This window comes from Erythranthe guttata, chromosome 1, assembly GCF_056151865.1.
Source record: "Erythranthe guttata isolate IM_541 chromosome 1, IM_541, whole genome shotgun sequence".
Taxonomy (NCBI): Eukaryota; Viridiplantae; Streptophyta; class Magnoliopsida; order Lamiales; family Phrymaceae; genus Erythranthe; species Erythranthe guttata.
Genome location: NC_142533.1, coordinates 11,940,057 through 11,956,237, shown reverse-complemented (window position 1 = coordinate 11,956,237; position 16,181 = coordinate 11,940,057). Strand labels below are relative to the sequence as shown.

General features: G+C 32.9%; 1 protein-coding gene and 1 long non-coding RNA gene across 3 annotated transcripts; one reads left to right on the top strand and one right to left on the bottom strand.

The window, feature by feature from the left end:
- Nucleotides 1–1,736: 1,736 nt before the first annotated feature.
- LOC105948898 (syntaxin-22) lies at nucleotides 1,737–5,394 on the bottom strand. The gene is made up of 7 exons (XM_012972158.2): nucleotides 4,999–5,394; nucleotides 3,398–3,491; nucleotides 3,039–3,178; nucleotides 2,791–2,865; nucleotides 2,321–2,478; nucleotides 2,123–2,223; nucleotides 1,737–2,020 (listed from the first exon to the last, which is right to left on the bottom strand). Exons 1-7 carry the CDS (start codon nucleotides 5,187–5,189, stop codon nucleotides 1,955–1,957), a joined length of 825 nt encoding a protein of 274 aa, XP_012827612.2. The 5' UTR covers nucleotides 5,190–5,394; the 3' UTR covers nucleotides 1,737–1,954.
- A 5,787-nt stretch (nucleotides 5,395–11,181) lies between these two features.
- LOC148772833 (uncharacterized) lies at nucleotides 11,182–13,360 on the top strand. 2 transcript variants are annotated; one of them, XR_016032954.1, is made up of 6 exons: nucleotides 11,182–11,517; nucleotides 12,255–12,375; nucleotides 12,535–12,624; nucleotides 12,723–12,799; nucleotides 12,891–12,999; nucleotides 13,128–13,360. It is a non-coding gene; the product is annotated as an uncharacterized LOC148772833 (long non-coding RNA). The 2 variants fall into 2 exon arrangements; XR_016032955.1 differs by having other exon boundaries at nucleotides 13,125–13,360.
- Nucleotides 13,361–16,181: the final 2,821 nt, after the last annotated feature.

Below are 16,181 nucleotides of genomic sequence, written 5' to 3'. Positions count from 1 at the left end.
GTTGTTGATTATGCTTTTATTAAAGTGGATTACGTTAATTTTTCGTAATTGATCTTGCACTTTTTTCTTGGACATAATAGTAGTTTACGTTTCTAATAATGATTTACATTTCAAACAACGAGAAGAAGATGATTACACGAGCTATGCTCTAGGGTTCATTGAAGAGAAGATGGTGTCCTTTATAGTGGATTTATAGCTTATTTTTTGCAGAATTTTGATGTTTTCTTGTTACAATTCATAATGGTTTTCGATGTTTATATAGTTGTATATATATAGTGGTTTTCATTTTTATATAGCTGTTTTATACATAGTAGTTTTCATGTTTATATAGCTGTTTATACGGAGTGGTTTTCATAATGTCAGGTTTTGTCTTTGATAAAGTTATAGTTGTTTTCAATAAATTTATAGTGGATTTCATCTAGTTTGTAGTGAGCTTCGATAAATTTATAGTGGTTTTCAACAAATTTACAGTGGATTCGAAGTTTATAGTGGATTTCATTTTGATAAACCCGCTGGATGTTTTTTTAAATATTAAAAAAAAATTAAACGAAATAAAAAAATAATTAAACAAAACATTTTTATTCAAAAAATCTGTGAAAAAAAATATCATTTAAAAGAAGCCGGAATTAAGAAAAATAAATATTAAAAAATAAAAATAAAAATAAAAACTATTTAAAAGAAATCAAATTGAAAAACATGAAATATAAATAAGAAAAAAATAATTTAAAATAAAAAATAAAAGAAAACCATTAAAAAATAGGGAAAAAAAGAAGAAGAAAAAAATAGAAACTGAAATGGCAGTAATATAGGGAGATATTAAGGGGATTTGCCTATTTAAAAGAAAAATTGATTTTCCATAATAATAAATAAGGGTATTTTGGATAATTCAAGTCGTTGGATTTATAACAAATATCTATTAATAAAAATGAATTTATCATTAATTAAAAATTCAATGAGGGGTACTTGTCATATAGCCCCACGAACAAATACTAATGAATCTACATAATTAATACCCAATAGACATTTGGTTAATTTTGATAGTTATTAAACAATGTTAAATAGCAGGCATAGTTGTAACGTTTCAAATAAATATTTATTCGTTTTATAAATAGACAAATTTTAAGCGGATGTTTCTATGTTACACCCGGTGAAAGTTACATCGACTGTATTATTACCGTTGATCGACACACATCAATGTAGGGGTGTGTGTGTGTGTGTGTGTGTGTGTGTGTGTGTCCCCGAACAATACAGATCAAACGGTGTACTCGACTCGGTGTCACATAGTATAAACGTCACTAACCATCCATCCTAGAACATTGCTTTCTATTGAATATACAAATACTAACCATAAAACCTACATTTTGGATGAATTACTCGGATCTAAAAATTTCTATTAATTCATACAAAATATGAGAAGTAACATACATACAGTACCTAAAAATGATAAAATATACTGAAACAGAAACTGAAAGCTGAAAAGGTGTGACTGGAATTCGGTCGAAAAGGTAAAGAAAACAAGTTTGTATGAAACACTTATGTATACATAATAACTTATAACTTACTTATCTCTACATTCCCCCAACATTAAAAGATATCCAAAAAAAATGGTGATAATAAATCAGCATATCATATGCATACATTACTGATGGATAATAAGCTAAGTATGACGACAAGCAGCTTAACATGAAACCATAACATTGAATTTACTATTGAAATAAATGTGTCCTACACTACACTCGAGGGAAATGCAATTTATATAAAATCCGACATACACACTATTTGATTCAAGAAGCAAAAGAATAACACACTCCAACAATATATATATGCACTCTGCCTTGTTAACTTACTTTTGTAAATAAATAAATAAATAAATAATAATACATGTATATAAATAATATATAGAATACCATATTTCCAGATTGGCATCAATCGATCTCCTCCTCAGCTTAGTTTATTAGGCAGCAAGTACTATAATAACTATGAGAAGCACGATGCCAAAAATCACCAGTAGCAAGCAAGTCTGTGTGTGCATGGCAATCAAAGTAAAATATCAGAAATCCAAATCCAATCGATATGCTTTCTTTTATTGGATATATCATATCATATATGGATTGAAACTCACCAGAGATGAATTTGAGCGCTGTGTCTTTGATGCTTTGACAAGCTGTGATTTTCCCTGAGCAGTTGCAGCATGGGCACCCTCGATACTCGTCCCAATATCATCTGGTAACATAAATAATTTATATATATAATCTACGATTCATTCCTTAAGCGCAATAGGATAATCATTATACATGATGATGGATGCAAAATCAATTACCAATCATAGTTCCTTGCTCGTGAACCAGTACAGCAAGATCCTTGAAAATCTCATTCACTTCACCAATTTGTTGTTGTATATCTTGTATCCCCTGATCTCTTTCGTCTATAATCGCCTCATTGAAAGCAATCTCATTGTCCAACAGCAAAACCTCCTGCCTGCAACATAAATATATATAAAACAAAATTGAATTTGTCATCAACACAATTCCAAATGTTCGATTGTATAGAAATGACAGCAATAGATATTTTTAGCTTCACAAATACTTCATTTCTACTGAATCATCGTGTCATGCATTTTCACCACCTGTTCTTTCAGTACTTCCTTACAATTATTATTCGGTGTTCAAAGGCATTTCCCACTATCTATCAATTGACATAATAGTTGCTTTTTGTAAAAAAAGTCGAGAATAATTTAATACAAGGGTATTTGAAAAAAGAAAATATTAATTATTTTCAAGTTAAAAGTACCTTCTGGATTCCACGAGAAGAGCTCGCTGTTCTGGAGTCTTATCTGAACGTACATCTATCTCACCAGCTGTGTAACTGCATGCAGGACATACTAGTTAGCTGAAACAAAACTCACCACTGGAAAACTATGTTCTTTTTCCAAGTTTTGCAAATTCATAATATTACCGATAATTTTTTATGGAACGAGTACAAGGAAAAAGATCAAGCAGAGATGCTTAATCTAAATCTTAACCTCCATAATTGATTACCTAGAAGGAAGTACTGCGTGGGGAACAAAAGGAGTATACGATGTCTCCCTCTCAGCTGCAAGACGCTGAGCCTTCTGAAACTCTTTTAGAACTGCTTGAAAGTCTTTTGCTAATTTAGCATCTGTTATTTTTTTGCTCGCCTGGACCAACCAAAAGGCGATGAGATGATTTCGAAAAGTGAAATTTACTGCTTCACACCTTCACCCATATGAAACATCTAACGACTACTAATTACTAGCATCAGATTATTTAAGTTTCAAGGGAAAAAAAAGAGAGAGGGCATATGATAAAAATGGAGAAGAAAGAAAAAGAATATAATTAAAATAACTACCATATGTTAACAATTGAAGTAAACTTACACTGACTTCAACACGATGGTCTGTTTCACTAGCTTGCTTAAGTTTAGCTGATGTATCCTTCACCAATTGTCCGATATGTAGTCGTGTTTTATGCCTGCAGTTGAGAAAACCAGCATACGAACCATCAACATGTTGATTTCTACATAAACTATATACATGACATCTTGATGAAGATCATCTCATCTAAAAAGAGCTTCAGTAAACACAAAATAAGCTAAGTCCACGAACAAGTACCCTAGTTATTATCATATGCTTTAGTATCCTACACCAACGTTATATTCTCTTGGCATTAAAACACATTGCAAGTGATAAATCGGAGATGGAAATAGCAAAAAGTTTTGCAAATGCAAATTGCCTTAATCTTTATATCGTAGACAATGCAAAGTGCGCAAATAGCAAAACAGCTACCAAACTTCAAATGTTTCTGTCGTGGTGCTGTCTATGTACCAACTGAAAATACCATGAAACACCAAAGCCCAACCATGGACTCCGATATCTAATTTACGCCATACATACACTAAAGTACAGTAAATCGTGCAGCCTTAACATGTCCATGCTCCAATATCTGCTATCACTAAGTCCATATAGGTCTAAAATTTAAGAAGGAATTAAGCAAGAGAACTTCATATCCAGACATGTAGATTATAGATCAAGATTTAGAACCAATACAATTTCATGTAAGTTCACTGTCCACTCTACAGATATCCACAATAAAACACTTGTAAGCAATCTAGTTTCCAGCTGTAGCAGAAAGTCACAGACACAGTGAAAAGATTATTAAGATACACTCGTAGACACAGAAGTTTATCCTTTCTTATACAGATAGTGGAACAATCAATCTCTTTCATTACACGATCACAATGGGCTAGTATGTCATCTCCACTTTTGCCCATTACAGTACTGAACAAGAACAATTAACTAAAGAAACAGAAGGGAGAAAAAAACAAATAATCAATAGGCTTGTTCCATAGGAAAGAAACAGCCACCAAAAGTTGCAAGATGTGTAATCCAAGTCAAAGTAAAACCAATGTTAAATAGCTCAAAATTTCAAGCTATACTCCCCCCTAAAGAAACTTTCAACAAACACTTATCCTTCAAGCACAACTTTGGTTACCATCATCCCCTAAACAACCAATATTTTATATTCTGGTCTAGAAAAAGTTTCGTAGCCACACTTAGATTTCTTTGGATAAGAAAATATAAAGACTCCAGAAAAGCCTCTGATCAAAGTGAGAGAACACCATAATATCCTGTATCTCCTAAAATACTTGTCAAGAACTATTGCATAAGATTTCATGTGTTTAAACCTGAATCATCAAATGATCAAAATGACTACAAACTAAAACCATGGAGCAGTTAAGATATATTATTTGCTTAGGCAACATAGCTAGTTTTATCACATTTAACATGCAATGCCAATTAAAAAAAAAATGAATTGGGCCATTCCAAATGCAGCAGCTTAAATGCACAAATCAGAATGAAAACTTAAGCTCCAATTCAACTCAAGATGAGGCTAATTGATACATCCACAAAATTCAACCTCCTTGATATAATGAACACTAGGAATTCCGGAAGAAACAAGAAAAAAAAGGAAAACTAACAGCTTATCGCGGAGGTCAGGGGTATCCTTGGGAGTACCGAGGGCGTTAACGAGGCGGTGGAAGGTGGAAACGGCGGTGTTGATCTGAAAAATACCAGAGGCCACCGCCTGTGATGGATCCTGCTTCCCATTTACATACCCCCTCCGGGCCCCACCACTTCCGCGACCCGATTCTAGATCTTGAAAACTCATTTATATCTTGTTAATTCTCCCGATTTTAACGTACAATTCTATTATATTCCAGCTGCTGCCACGGCGAGCTGGATGGATAATTCGGGGTATGCCGCCGGCAACTGATATTGATGATGGACGATGATAATAAGAGGGAAACTAAAGAAGAAAGAAAGAATTTGTATTCACTTTCTTCCTATTATTATTATTATTATTAATTATTAAACAAAGAAAAGGAGAGAATGATTAGAGACGTGGATTATGCGCTGGCTGGTTGGTTGGTTCAGGGGGCAACACCCATAATTGTCTACACCCCCAATTTTACTCTTCTATTACTCTTTTTGTTTTGCATGGTGGGGCAAGTTAAAAATAATACCAAAATTTTCTCACTTCAATACTATTAAAATAAAAGTTAAATAATAAAAATGTAATGATATTAAATACACTTAATGAAAATCAATACCACAAAAATTTAAAGATCTCATTTTGGTATGAACTCCACATTATCTTCAATCTTCAAGCTCTGAAAATGAGAAAAACCTGCGATAATGGTAACTCCTCAGTTTAACAATGGCGGCGGCTCTGATATTCTAGGGTTGATAAGAAGAATTTTAGAATATAAAGCTAATCTATATTAACCTAAGAATTACCAGGTAATGGACAAAAAGTTGTCAGCTCCCTCCTTGTCTGCCTATACTGCCAGCATGTGAAGGAAATGAGGGTTGTGTGTGGTGCTTCCCATGCAGATCAGGTTTCCCTTCACCTGTGATCTCCCCGAAACGCCGCCGTTCTATCTTTCACTACTAAACTTAATAAAACGCTAAAATATAAAAGTGTGCCCACACTTATATAAGTTGGACGACGTCGTTTTATCCATGGATTTAAGAATCCGTTTATTCGGTTATTACACTACTCCTTTCTTTTCTTCAGCCATGTCTCATGGCTGAAAAGTGGGAAACTTCTTCCCCATCTCTTCTGCATTTTCCCAAGTAGCCTCCTCCTTGGGCAGATGAGTCCATTTCACCAATCATTGCACTACGACCGTATTGTTCTTCTTGATCATTCTTTTTTCTAAAATTTCTTCTGGCACTAGGAGAAATTGGTTGTTTTCATCAAGGGGTGGTATATTGGTAGATACCCGAGCATTTGCCCCTATATGTTTTTTTAGTTATGAAACATGAAACACTGGGTGCAATTTACTGTCAGAGGGAAGACCAAGCTCATATTCTATTGGTCCAATCTTCTTAAGAATGGGAAAGGGACCACAATATTTTGGAGTGAGCTTCCATAAGTGGCTTTTCCTCAAGCTCAGTTGTTTATAAGGTTTAAGTTTTAGATAAACTAACTCACCTTTCTCAAAATTCCTCTCACTTCTGCTTTGATCAGAGTAGAATTTCATCCTAGCTTGTGCTTCTCCTAGTAGTCTCTTCAATTGCAGAGCAACCCTTTGGTGTTCTTCCATCCATACTCTGACTCCTTCTGTCTTCTTGAGCAAGTGGGGGACATATCCCAATTGTGGTGGTTGATAACCATACAGAGCTTCAAAGGGTGTCATCTGGATGGTAGAATGAAAAGTGGTGTTATACCCCCATTCAGCCAGTGGAATCCAGGAGCTCCATTTCTTTGGCATTTGCCCACACATGCACATCAAGTAAGATTCCAAACATTTGTTTACTCTCTTTGTTTGTCCATCAGTCTGAGGATGAAATGCAGTGCTCAGTTGCAGTTGCACTCCTAAGGATTGCATTAGCTCCTTCCAAAAGTAGCCTGTGAATATGGGGTCTCTGTCAGAAATGATGTAATTTGGTAGTCCATGTAACTTATAGATCTCTTCAATGAATACCTGAGCCAGAGAAGAAGTTGTCATAGGTTGTGAGAGAGCTATGAAATGTCCATACTTAGTAAACCTATCAACTACCACCCATATGCTCTTTTTTCCCATGAGATTTGGGTAGTTTCAAAATGAAATCCTTGGTAATGCAAGTCCAGGCACCATCTGAAATAGGTAAAGGTTGGAGAAGTCCTGGTGATTTATCATTTTCATGCTTACTCGATTGGCAGATGTGGCAATTCTTGACCCATTCTTTTACTTGACTTCTGTGCTCAGGCCAACGAAACACCCCTTGGATCCGTTGGTAAGTGTTCTCTATTCCAGAGTGCCCTCCTATGCTTGTACTATGCATTTGCTCAATCAAGTTCTTCCTCACATCTTGTTGACTTCCTACAAAGATTTTTCCTTTATATTTTATAATCTCCCCACTGTACTGGTAAATGATACATCAATTGGCCGAGCAATTAACAATAATTTGTTGTGACTCTTTATCATTCTCATAGCTTTGTATAACCTCTTGAATCCACATAGGTTGGATTACTGTCACTTGATTCAATGTTATCTCAGTTTCTCTTCTGGGGAGTGCATCAGCTGCACTATTCTCAGTTCCCTTCTTATACTCTATGATACCTTAATGGATTCTCCTACAATGTAAACTACCATTTTGATGTCTTGTGACTCCATTTTATAAGTTTTGTGAGGTTTTGAAGTTTGAGATTTTTTTGGAGGGTTCGTAAGAAGATGAAGATGAAGAAGAAGAAGAGAAGGTTTAATGAGTTTGAGTTTGGAGGAGAAGAAGAGAGTTTTTTCCCTTTTTCTTTTTCTTTTTTTATTCTTTGATATTGAAACGAGGAAAAACAAATTTTGTTTGTACAAATTGTATTTTGTTTGCTAAGGGTATTTTAGTACTTTGCTAATAATTTTTTTTATTTGTGGTCTTAATCTAAGAAAAATACGTAAAAACTTCTATAAAATATGGTATTAAACTTTGTGGTATTGAAGTGAGAAAAAAATGGTATTTTAGTCAATGGTTTGAAAACCTAACCGGACCAGCCGATTCGACAGCGAACCGCCGCCATGTTCGATCCGGTTAGATGTCAAAACCCAAAAAGCACAAAAAACCGGGTCAACTACCAAAATTCCAGTTCAACTGGTAAGAACCGGCTAACCCGGAAACCAACCCGAAAACCGATTTTTAGCTCCAAAAGATATGTCATCGTCGGATCTACGTCGATGGTGGTCGTGAGTTACTGAATCTTATCGGAATATATTGTTGGTGAACGGATCTAGACGGATCTAGGCAGGGCCGGCTCAAGGCCATATGGTGCCCTAGGCAAAAAAAAAAAAAATTGAGGCCCTCTACATTATTTTTTGTAATATAATATTAAATATTTTGGATATTTTTATTTTAGTTTAAATACACGTATTAAGATTAGTAATTAGTATATTATATTTATACAAAATTTATGCTATATATATTAATATTTTTTATTTAAATAAGAAAATATAAATTTTATTTTGTATTTGAGGGCCCTAATTATAGTAAACATAATTTTTTGGGCCCCAATTATAATACATATAAGTTGGGGGCCCTAGGCAAAGGCCTAAGTTGCCTATAGCCTAGGGCCGGGACTGGATCTAGGTAGTATGTGACCCAATACAAGTGGTGGCCGCCATAGCTATCCACCAAAAAAAAGAAGGGGTTGTCTAGGGTTCGAGAGTGGTTGTTCTACTCGGACCCAAACGATTGAAAATCAACCAATAAAAATGTGACACGTATGATTTGTACGAACCCCATAAAAAAAGTACGATACCTACCTTATAAGTGAAATTACATAAAAACCCCTATAACTAAAACTTAAGTAACAATTAATAATAATTAATAATTAGGGCCATGACAAGGGACTTAAATGCACATTGGTCCACATAAACAACAATCTTTCAAATAAACCCATCACCATGACTTTACTCTAAAATACCCTCCATAATATATTTTTTTTATCAATTTCATCCATTATACTCTAACTTCCTTAATATTACACATTGACCCCGAATTTAAACAAATATATCACATTAAAAAAAATTTGAAAAAATATTTCTTTTTTAGAAAATAAATTTTTTTCTGAATTTTTTTTTTCCGGCTAGATTCCGGCGTTGACTTTTTTTTTTTGAAAACTTTTTTTTTTCTAAATTTTTTTTCCGGCCGGTCAACCGCAGTTGACCGCCGCTCTCCGGCGTTGACTTTTTTTTATTTCGTTTTTGAAAAAAAAAATTCTTAGAAAAAAATATTTTAATTAATATTACTATCTTGCCTACTAAATTACTGTCTCATACAGTAATATTACTGTTTCAGGCAATAATATTACTGTTTCGGACAATAATATTATGAATATTATTTTCCCGAACCGTAATATTACTAATATTACTGTCCCAAACAGTGATATTATTGCTAGATACAGTAATATTACGGTCGAAGACAATAATATTACAGTCGAAAACAACAATAATGCAGGCCAAGACGATAAAATTAATTAATACAGTAATATGATTGTCTCAGACAGTTAAATTATTGTTGGAGACAGTAATTTTGAGCCAAGACAGTAATATTAATTACAATATTTTTTTTAAGAATTTCTTTTTTTCAAAAAATAAAGTCAATTAAGAGTTAAATTATTGTATCCGACAGTTAAATTACTGTTGAAGACAGTAATTTAGCAGCCAAGACAGTAATATTAATTAAAATATTTTTTTTTAAGAAAAAAAAAACAATTAACTGTTAAATTACTGTCTCCGACAGTTAAATAATTGTGGAGACAGTAATTTAGCAGTCAAGATAGTAATATTAATTAATATATTTTTTTAGGGATAATTAGTGAGAACCCCCCAACACATTAGGATATATTTGGATGGATCTACACCCTTTTCCAATATTAGTGAGACCCCCCTTAATTATTTAGTTAAATTAGTATTAATATAATTATTATATATTATACCTATATTAGCCCTAATTATCAGATCTTATAATCACAAACCCTAGCCATATATTTTATATTCAAAACCGCCGTTCTATCATCCCGCTTCACGTTTTCTCTTCTTTATCGGTCTGGAATCCATGGCGACGGAGGCGGCACCGCGGCAGCAAATGCGACGACACATGTTGATAATGCCGATCTTCCCCATTTACCCTCATCCATCTTCCTCTCTTGCGATTCCATGGTGAATGACTGCAGCCGTCGATCAGACCGCCGCAATCACTCCCTCTTCTGGCTCCGCCTAGCACCATCATCTCCTCCTCGGATCCCTTCCACCTTCGGTTCTCCAATAACCAGAAATTCTCCTGATCGATGAGATGTTTGCTGTAGAAAGCAAGGATGGTGGTATATTGGTGTTCTTTTATTTGCCTTGTTTGTTTTGATATGCTAATAATTGTTTAATTATGGAGTAGTTTCTATTGTCCATGCTTTAAAAATCATGGTGGTTTGCAATTAAAAAATCAAGATTTGACGAGAATGCTCAAAGCAAACTATTTGATCTGTCTGGATGTGTTGCGATGTTCATGTTGTTTCAATTTTCGGAGAAATAGTTGTTTGTATCGTTTTTGTAGTTGTATTTTCTGTTTTTTTATAGTTGTTTTGTTAATTTTGTAGTTGTTTATGTTACTTTTATAGTTGAATACTTGTTACCATTGTATTTTATTTTTTTAATTACTTTTTGGAGTGGATTTGTGACAGTTGTCGGTGTTTTAAATTTGTAGGTGGGGAACTTTTGTCAACAATTGCTCCCATTCTTTGGATTGTTGTTGGAGGTGGACCTGGAGAAGAAATACGTAAAAATAAAGTTGTGTTTGTGATAGTTATCACTACTAGAAAAATAGCTTTTCGTGACACTCAAATGACGGCTTAATATGACGGCTTAAATAATCCGTCTCAATATCTATTATTTTGTGACGCCTTAAATTAAAAGTATGCCGTTTAATTTTGATATTTATATTTTGAGTTTTTTTAATTCCCAAAAATATACTTTTAAGACGCTTTTGAACAAAATGTCATAAAATACGTCTTTTATTGAGACAGCCATTATAAACCGTCATAACAGCTCTTAGCAAGGGTCACAACAAGTTAAAAAAATTAGCGTCCAATTCTCGCAAAATTGTTTCATTTAAGTTTGCCTTAAAAAAAGGGATTTCCGCATAACCCTTATTCCTTATTCCCTTGCGACCGCCCTACTTCTCTCCCAATTGATTTGCCATTTTTATTCACTTCATATCTTCTTCCTTTCACTCCTTACTTTGCTGCCATGTATTTATTTCCCGTCCCCTTCACATATCCTTCTCCTTTTCCATGTCGCGCTGATGTAGATTTCAATTTTAGTGCGGTTGTTTTTTTAGCCCCTTTCACACAACTCCATATTTCAGTCGGGCAATGAGTTATCATTTACACAATAATTAACTCATATATGTTGCGATCCAGCCCCCATATTGGATTATTGGTGACGACCATTTGGTAAAAACGGATCGAGGTATATATCTTACTGAAACACCCTTTTTAATACTGTTTTTCCATATTTTTGTAGCTATACTTTTAATAAAGTTACCACGCAATGACTGTTATTTTTCAATGTTCAATTTAAAAATGTGTTCATGAAATTTATTTTGATTAATTTTGAATTATTATTAGATTAAGTTAGTAAAATATACTTTTTTTTTTTAAATTGAAATTGTGTTTTACTTTTTCTTCTTTTGTTTAACAGGGTATGTATGGCATTTTAAAATTAGATTTTACATATGTATGTGTGGAGTTTGCTAGTCGATTATTTTTGTTGATGGAGGATTCACATTGGAAGTTGTGTTAGTACTATGTCGTTGCATGTTCTAGGTAAATTTAATTTAGGGTGAAATTTGATTCCATTGATTCGGACATTTAATTCAATTTTACCATTATTTTCCAATGTTCTTGTTCCTCCGGTCATATCGCCTTTGTTGTTCTTCGACATAATAGAATCTTATTCTGCCAAATTAGTACAAGATTATTAATTATGTATTTTGATTATGTTCTGAAGTGCAAAGAGTCACTAACAACATATTGAGCGAATGAGATGTTCAAAAGGTTCTATGTGCACGTTTATTATGAGTCAGTAGTTGGCTCGTTTGCCATTTTCTTGTTCAATGTTCTGCTGTGCAAATCATATATATTATGCTTCGATTATACTTTGTAACTATGTCTGGTATTATTTTTACTGTGTCTGGTATCACGCAGCTAAGTGGTGATGATGTAATGAAGTCTAAAGGTGGCAAGAAAAGTGTAGTAGTACTTGCTTATTCTGTGAAGCTTCTCGAGGATATAGCATTGAGACATTCGGATGTGTGCGTATTTAAGTGTAAGTCTTAATATCCTAGTTATTGACAACTTTTGGTTTTGCAAATCTCACTATAAGTTACTTATTTAGGTACTCTAGGAATAAATGATCTTCTCTTCCTATCACCTTATGGGTATATTATTTTGTAGTTTAAGTGATTGTTAATTTTTTTTACTGTAGTTATTTCCAGGACTTGTGTATTTCTAGCTCATGAGAATATTATAACGTTGTCATATTCTACACTTATACAGGGGCAGTGACATAGCAAAGGTAAAGAGTTAATTTTGTTAAGTTTTCATTCTATATGATGTTAGTATATTTCATACATAGTTATTGATTACAAGCGTTCTCCTTTTTTGTGTATTTAGACGATAAGTGGTAAAAACAAAGAAAACAGAGAAACAATGTCTGTCATTTTACAGATAAAAAGGAGTTTCGCTCAGAGGTATGTAATTGTTTTTCGTTGTAAGCTTATCCACTAAAATATGTTTGTTTACTCTTTTATTTTGGTAATTTAAATAATTTACATATAATAGGTATACATTCAATTGTATCAGAAAGAATAACTGGAAACGTGCAGTAAAGAGTCTATTGAAAGATGTATTTCCAGAAATTTGCAAAAACGTTTGCTACCCTTATCTCAAGGTCTGTTCACTAGGTGTAATTCTAATATTGGTATTGACCAATAATTTATCTAGTTTTGTATTGATGACTTTCATGAGGTTGCAAATTGTTACTGAGAGTTTCTTCATACTTGTATCTACGAATAGCAGGTCAGCAAAGGAATTACATTTGCACAGGTGAAAGGGCATCATTGAGTAGAATAAACGAGCAAGTTAGCAAGAACACTAGAACATTTTTATGTATTCCCTTTGGGGTGACGAGGATGTCGAAACTTATGCCCACAGAGTTGTACAATCCTTGTTGTAAAATACATTTGTTCTCCTTTTTTCTCTTATTTTGGTGGTGAATAGTAGAAATATTTAAGTATGCGACTTTCAGAAAACCTTTTTAATTATTGTGTTTGCAGTTTTATATAACATATAATGCATTTGGGTTGAATTGCTTTAGATAAGATGTTTGTTTGTAATTTTCACCAAGCTTTGTTGTGGCATTAAAATGGGTAACAATAATTTGGCTAATAACATGAAAATAATAATGCTTTTGTGACGGTCCAATTAATCAGGATAATATATTTTATGACGCCTCGGAATGTCATAAATTCAATCAAATAAACTAGGTGGAGATCATTATATGACACAAAAACACGTCACAAGAGAGGTATTTCAAGACGCTTATGGGCGTCATATTACCGTGGCTTTTGGGACGACACCTAAGCCGTCATAATAACATATTACCACGGCCACCTACGTGACGCTTTAAAGTGGCGTCATATATGATGTTTTTTGGTAGTTGATTTTGATAATTTCTTAATTAAATTTTGTAATTTATAGTTGATTTTATTTTGGTAAACCTACTGTATAATTTAGAAGAAAACGAAATATAGTTGTTTACGATATTTGTTTATGTTTTATAGTTGTTTATGATATTTTTACAGTTAATTTAGAAGAAAGCAAAAGGATATTATAGTTGATTTTGCAGATTTTATAGTTGATTTTGAATTTTTATAGTTGTTTTCGGGAATTTTAATAGTTGATTTATGAAGAAAACAAAAATAAATTAAAGTTGATTTTGGAAATTTATAGTTGTTTTCGAGATTTTTATAGTTGTTTTTGGGAATTTCATAGTTGATTTATGAAGACAAAAAAATTCCGAGAACAAAAAAACTGGAAAAAAAAATAATAAATATTATTTTTTTAATTAAATAAATAAATAACGAAAATTATATTAAAAAAAGAATATATATATATATATATATATATATATATATATATATATATATATATATATATATATATATATATATATATATATATATATATATATATATATATATATATATGAGGTAGTTAGTAATGGAAAGGCTAGATTTGGAATAAATAAAATAGTGGGTCTACCACTAATAAGGAAAAAGTGATTAGACCCATCTTTATTAAAAAAAAAAGGTAGAGGGGCTTCTCACTAATAGTCCTTTTTTTTTAAGAAAAAAAAAGATTAATTAACATTAAATTACTCTCTCCAACAGTTAAATAACTGCTGGAGACAGTAATTTAACAACCAACACATTAATATTAGTTAAAATAGTTTTTTTTAGAAAAAACAAAATTAAAAAAAAAAAATCAAAGCCGGAGACCCTGCGATTGAGCTACCGGAAAAAAAAATTCAGACAAAAAAAAAGTTTTGAAGAAAAAAAGAGTCAACGCCGGAGATCGTGGGTCTCTAGCGGTCTCCGGTGGTGGCGAGTCAAAATTGGGGTCAAAATTAAAATTATGGTAAAAAATTGGTTAATTGGTGAAATTTGGCTAAATTAGTTAGTCGAGGTATGATCGTGGAATTGTTTTTTTATTTGGGGGGCAAAGAGCAAAAATGACCAAAGTTAGGGGCAAAGTACAGTTAACCCTACTTTTAATTCTCTGGTTTAATAATGTAAGGTTAATAAAGTAATTTTACATGAAGTACGATGGAGTACGACCTTTGTACGATCTATTTTTACTGGGTTCGTACTTTAATTTATAAATTCATAGGTTCGTACTGGATCGTACTAGTTCGTACTTTAAATCAACGACTATAAATTTTTACTAAATATTTTCTACGCACCAGATTAAATCGTTTGGGTCCGAGTAGTACAACCCCTCTCGGACCCTAGACAACCCCAAAAAAGAAATCCAAGAAGGCGAAAGTGAAAACGAAGAAAAAAATGAAAAAATAAGTGGAGAAAATAAAATATATGTTTGGGTAGAAATGGGAAGAATTGAGAATAAACAAGGGAGAAGAGAAGAAAATAAGGAAAAGGAGAAGGGGATGGGACCTGTGCGTGCGGACGGGATGAAGAAGAAAGAAGAGAGAGAGAGAAGTGAGAAGAAAATTAATAATTTTTAATTTTTTTTTATAAAGTGATGAAAGTAGAATAAAATATAAAAATATATTATATATTACATTTGAGGTATTAAATTAATAAAATAATTATATATAAAAAATGTAAGAAACTCGATTGGACCCGGTTGAACCGGTCCAACCATGACCCGATAGTTTGGCCGGGTCGATGTTCAGTCTGGTTTTCAAAATATTGATTTTAGTCGCCCATTGTATGATAAGAGCATCTCCAGCAGTAATGCTAACATTCACCATTTCATAATTATAAAAGATGAATAGTGTTTTAAAATACTACTTATTACAACTTACTCCAGCAGTTGTTATTCAAATTTTACCACACCATTTTTAATAAGGGGAAATTGGCTAGACACCCCTTATTCTGGACTTATATAGATAGAGATCTTAACTGTTATCGGTCTAGGTCCTTTGACAAAAAATATATATATATAAATAAAATAATAAGTACATAGACATAAACACCCTTAGTCAAAAAGAAAGTAAATCCCATATATCACTCTTCATCTCTCTCAAATCTCACGTCTCTCTCTCTCCCCCTATATCTAATCTCTCATCTCTCTCTCCCTCTGTATCTCGTGTCTCTCCATCGTGTATCTCTCTTCCTTTATGTTCTTTTTTTCTTCCGATAAGCATCTTTTTGAAACAAAATTCTGATCAATTTCTTTCTCTCTTCCCTTTCTCGATTCCAATTTTTTTTCTTTCGTTTTGAATCATGCCATAGCTAGAACCTCAACAAACTCTAACCAAATATTTTTTGTTTGTTTTTTAGTTGTGGAACATGTTGCTTGTTCATTGTTTAGAAAAATTATTTGCTA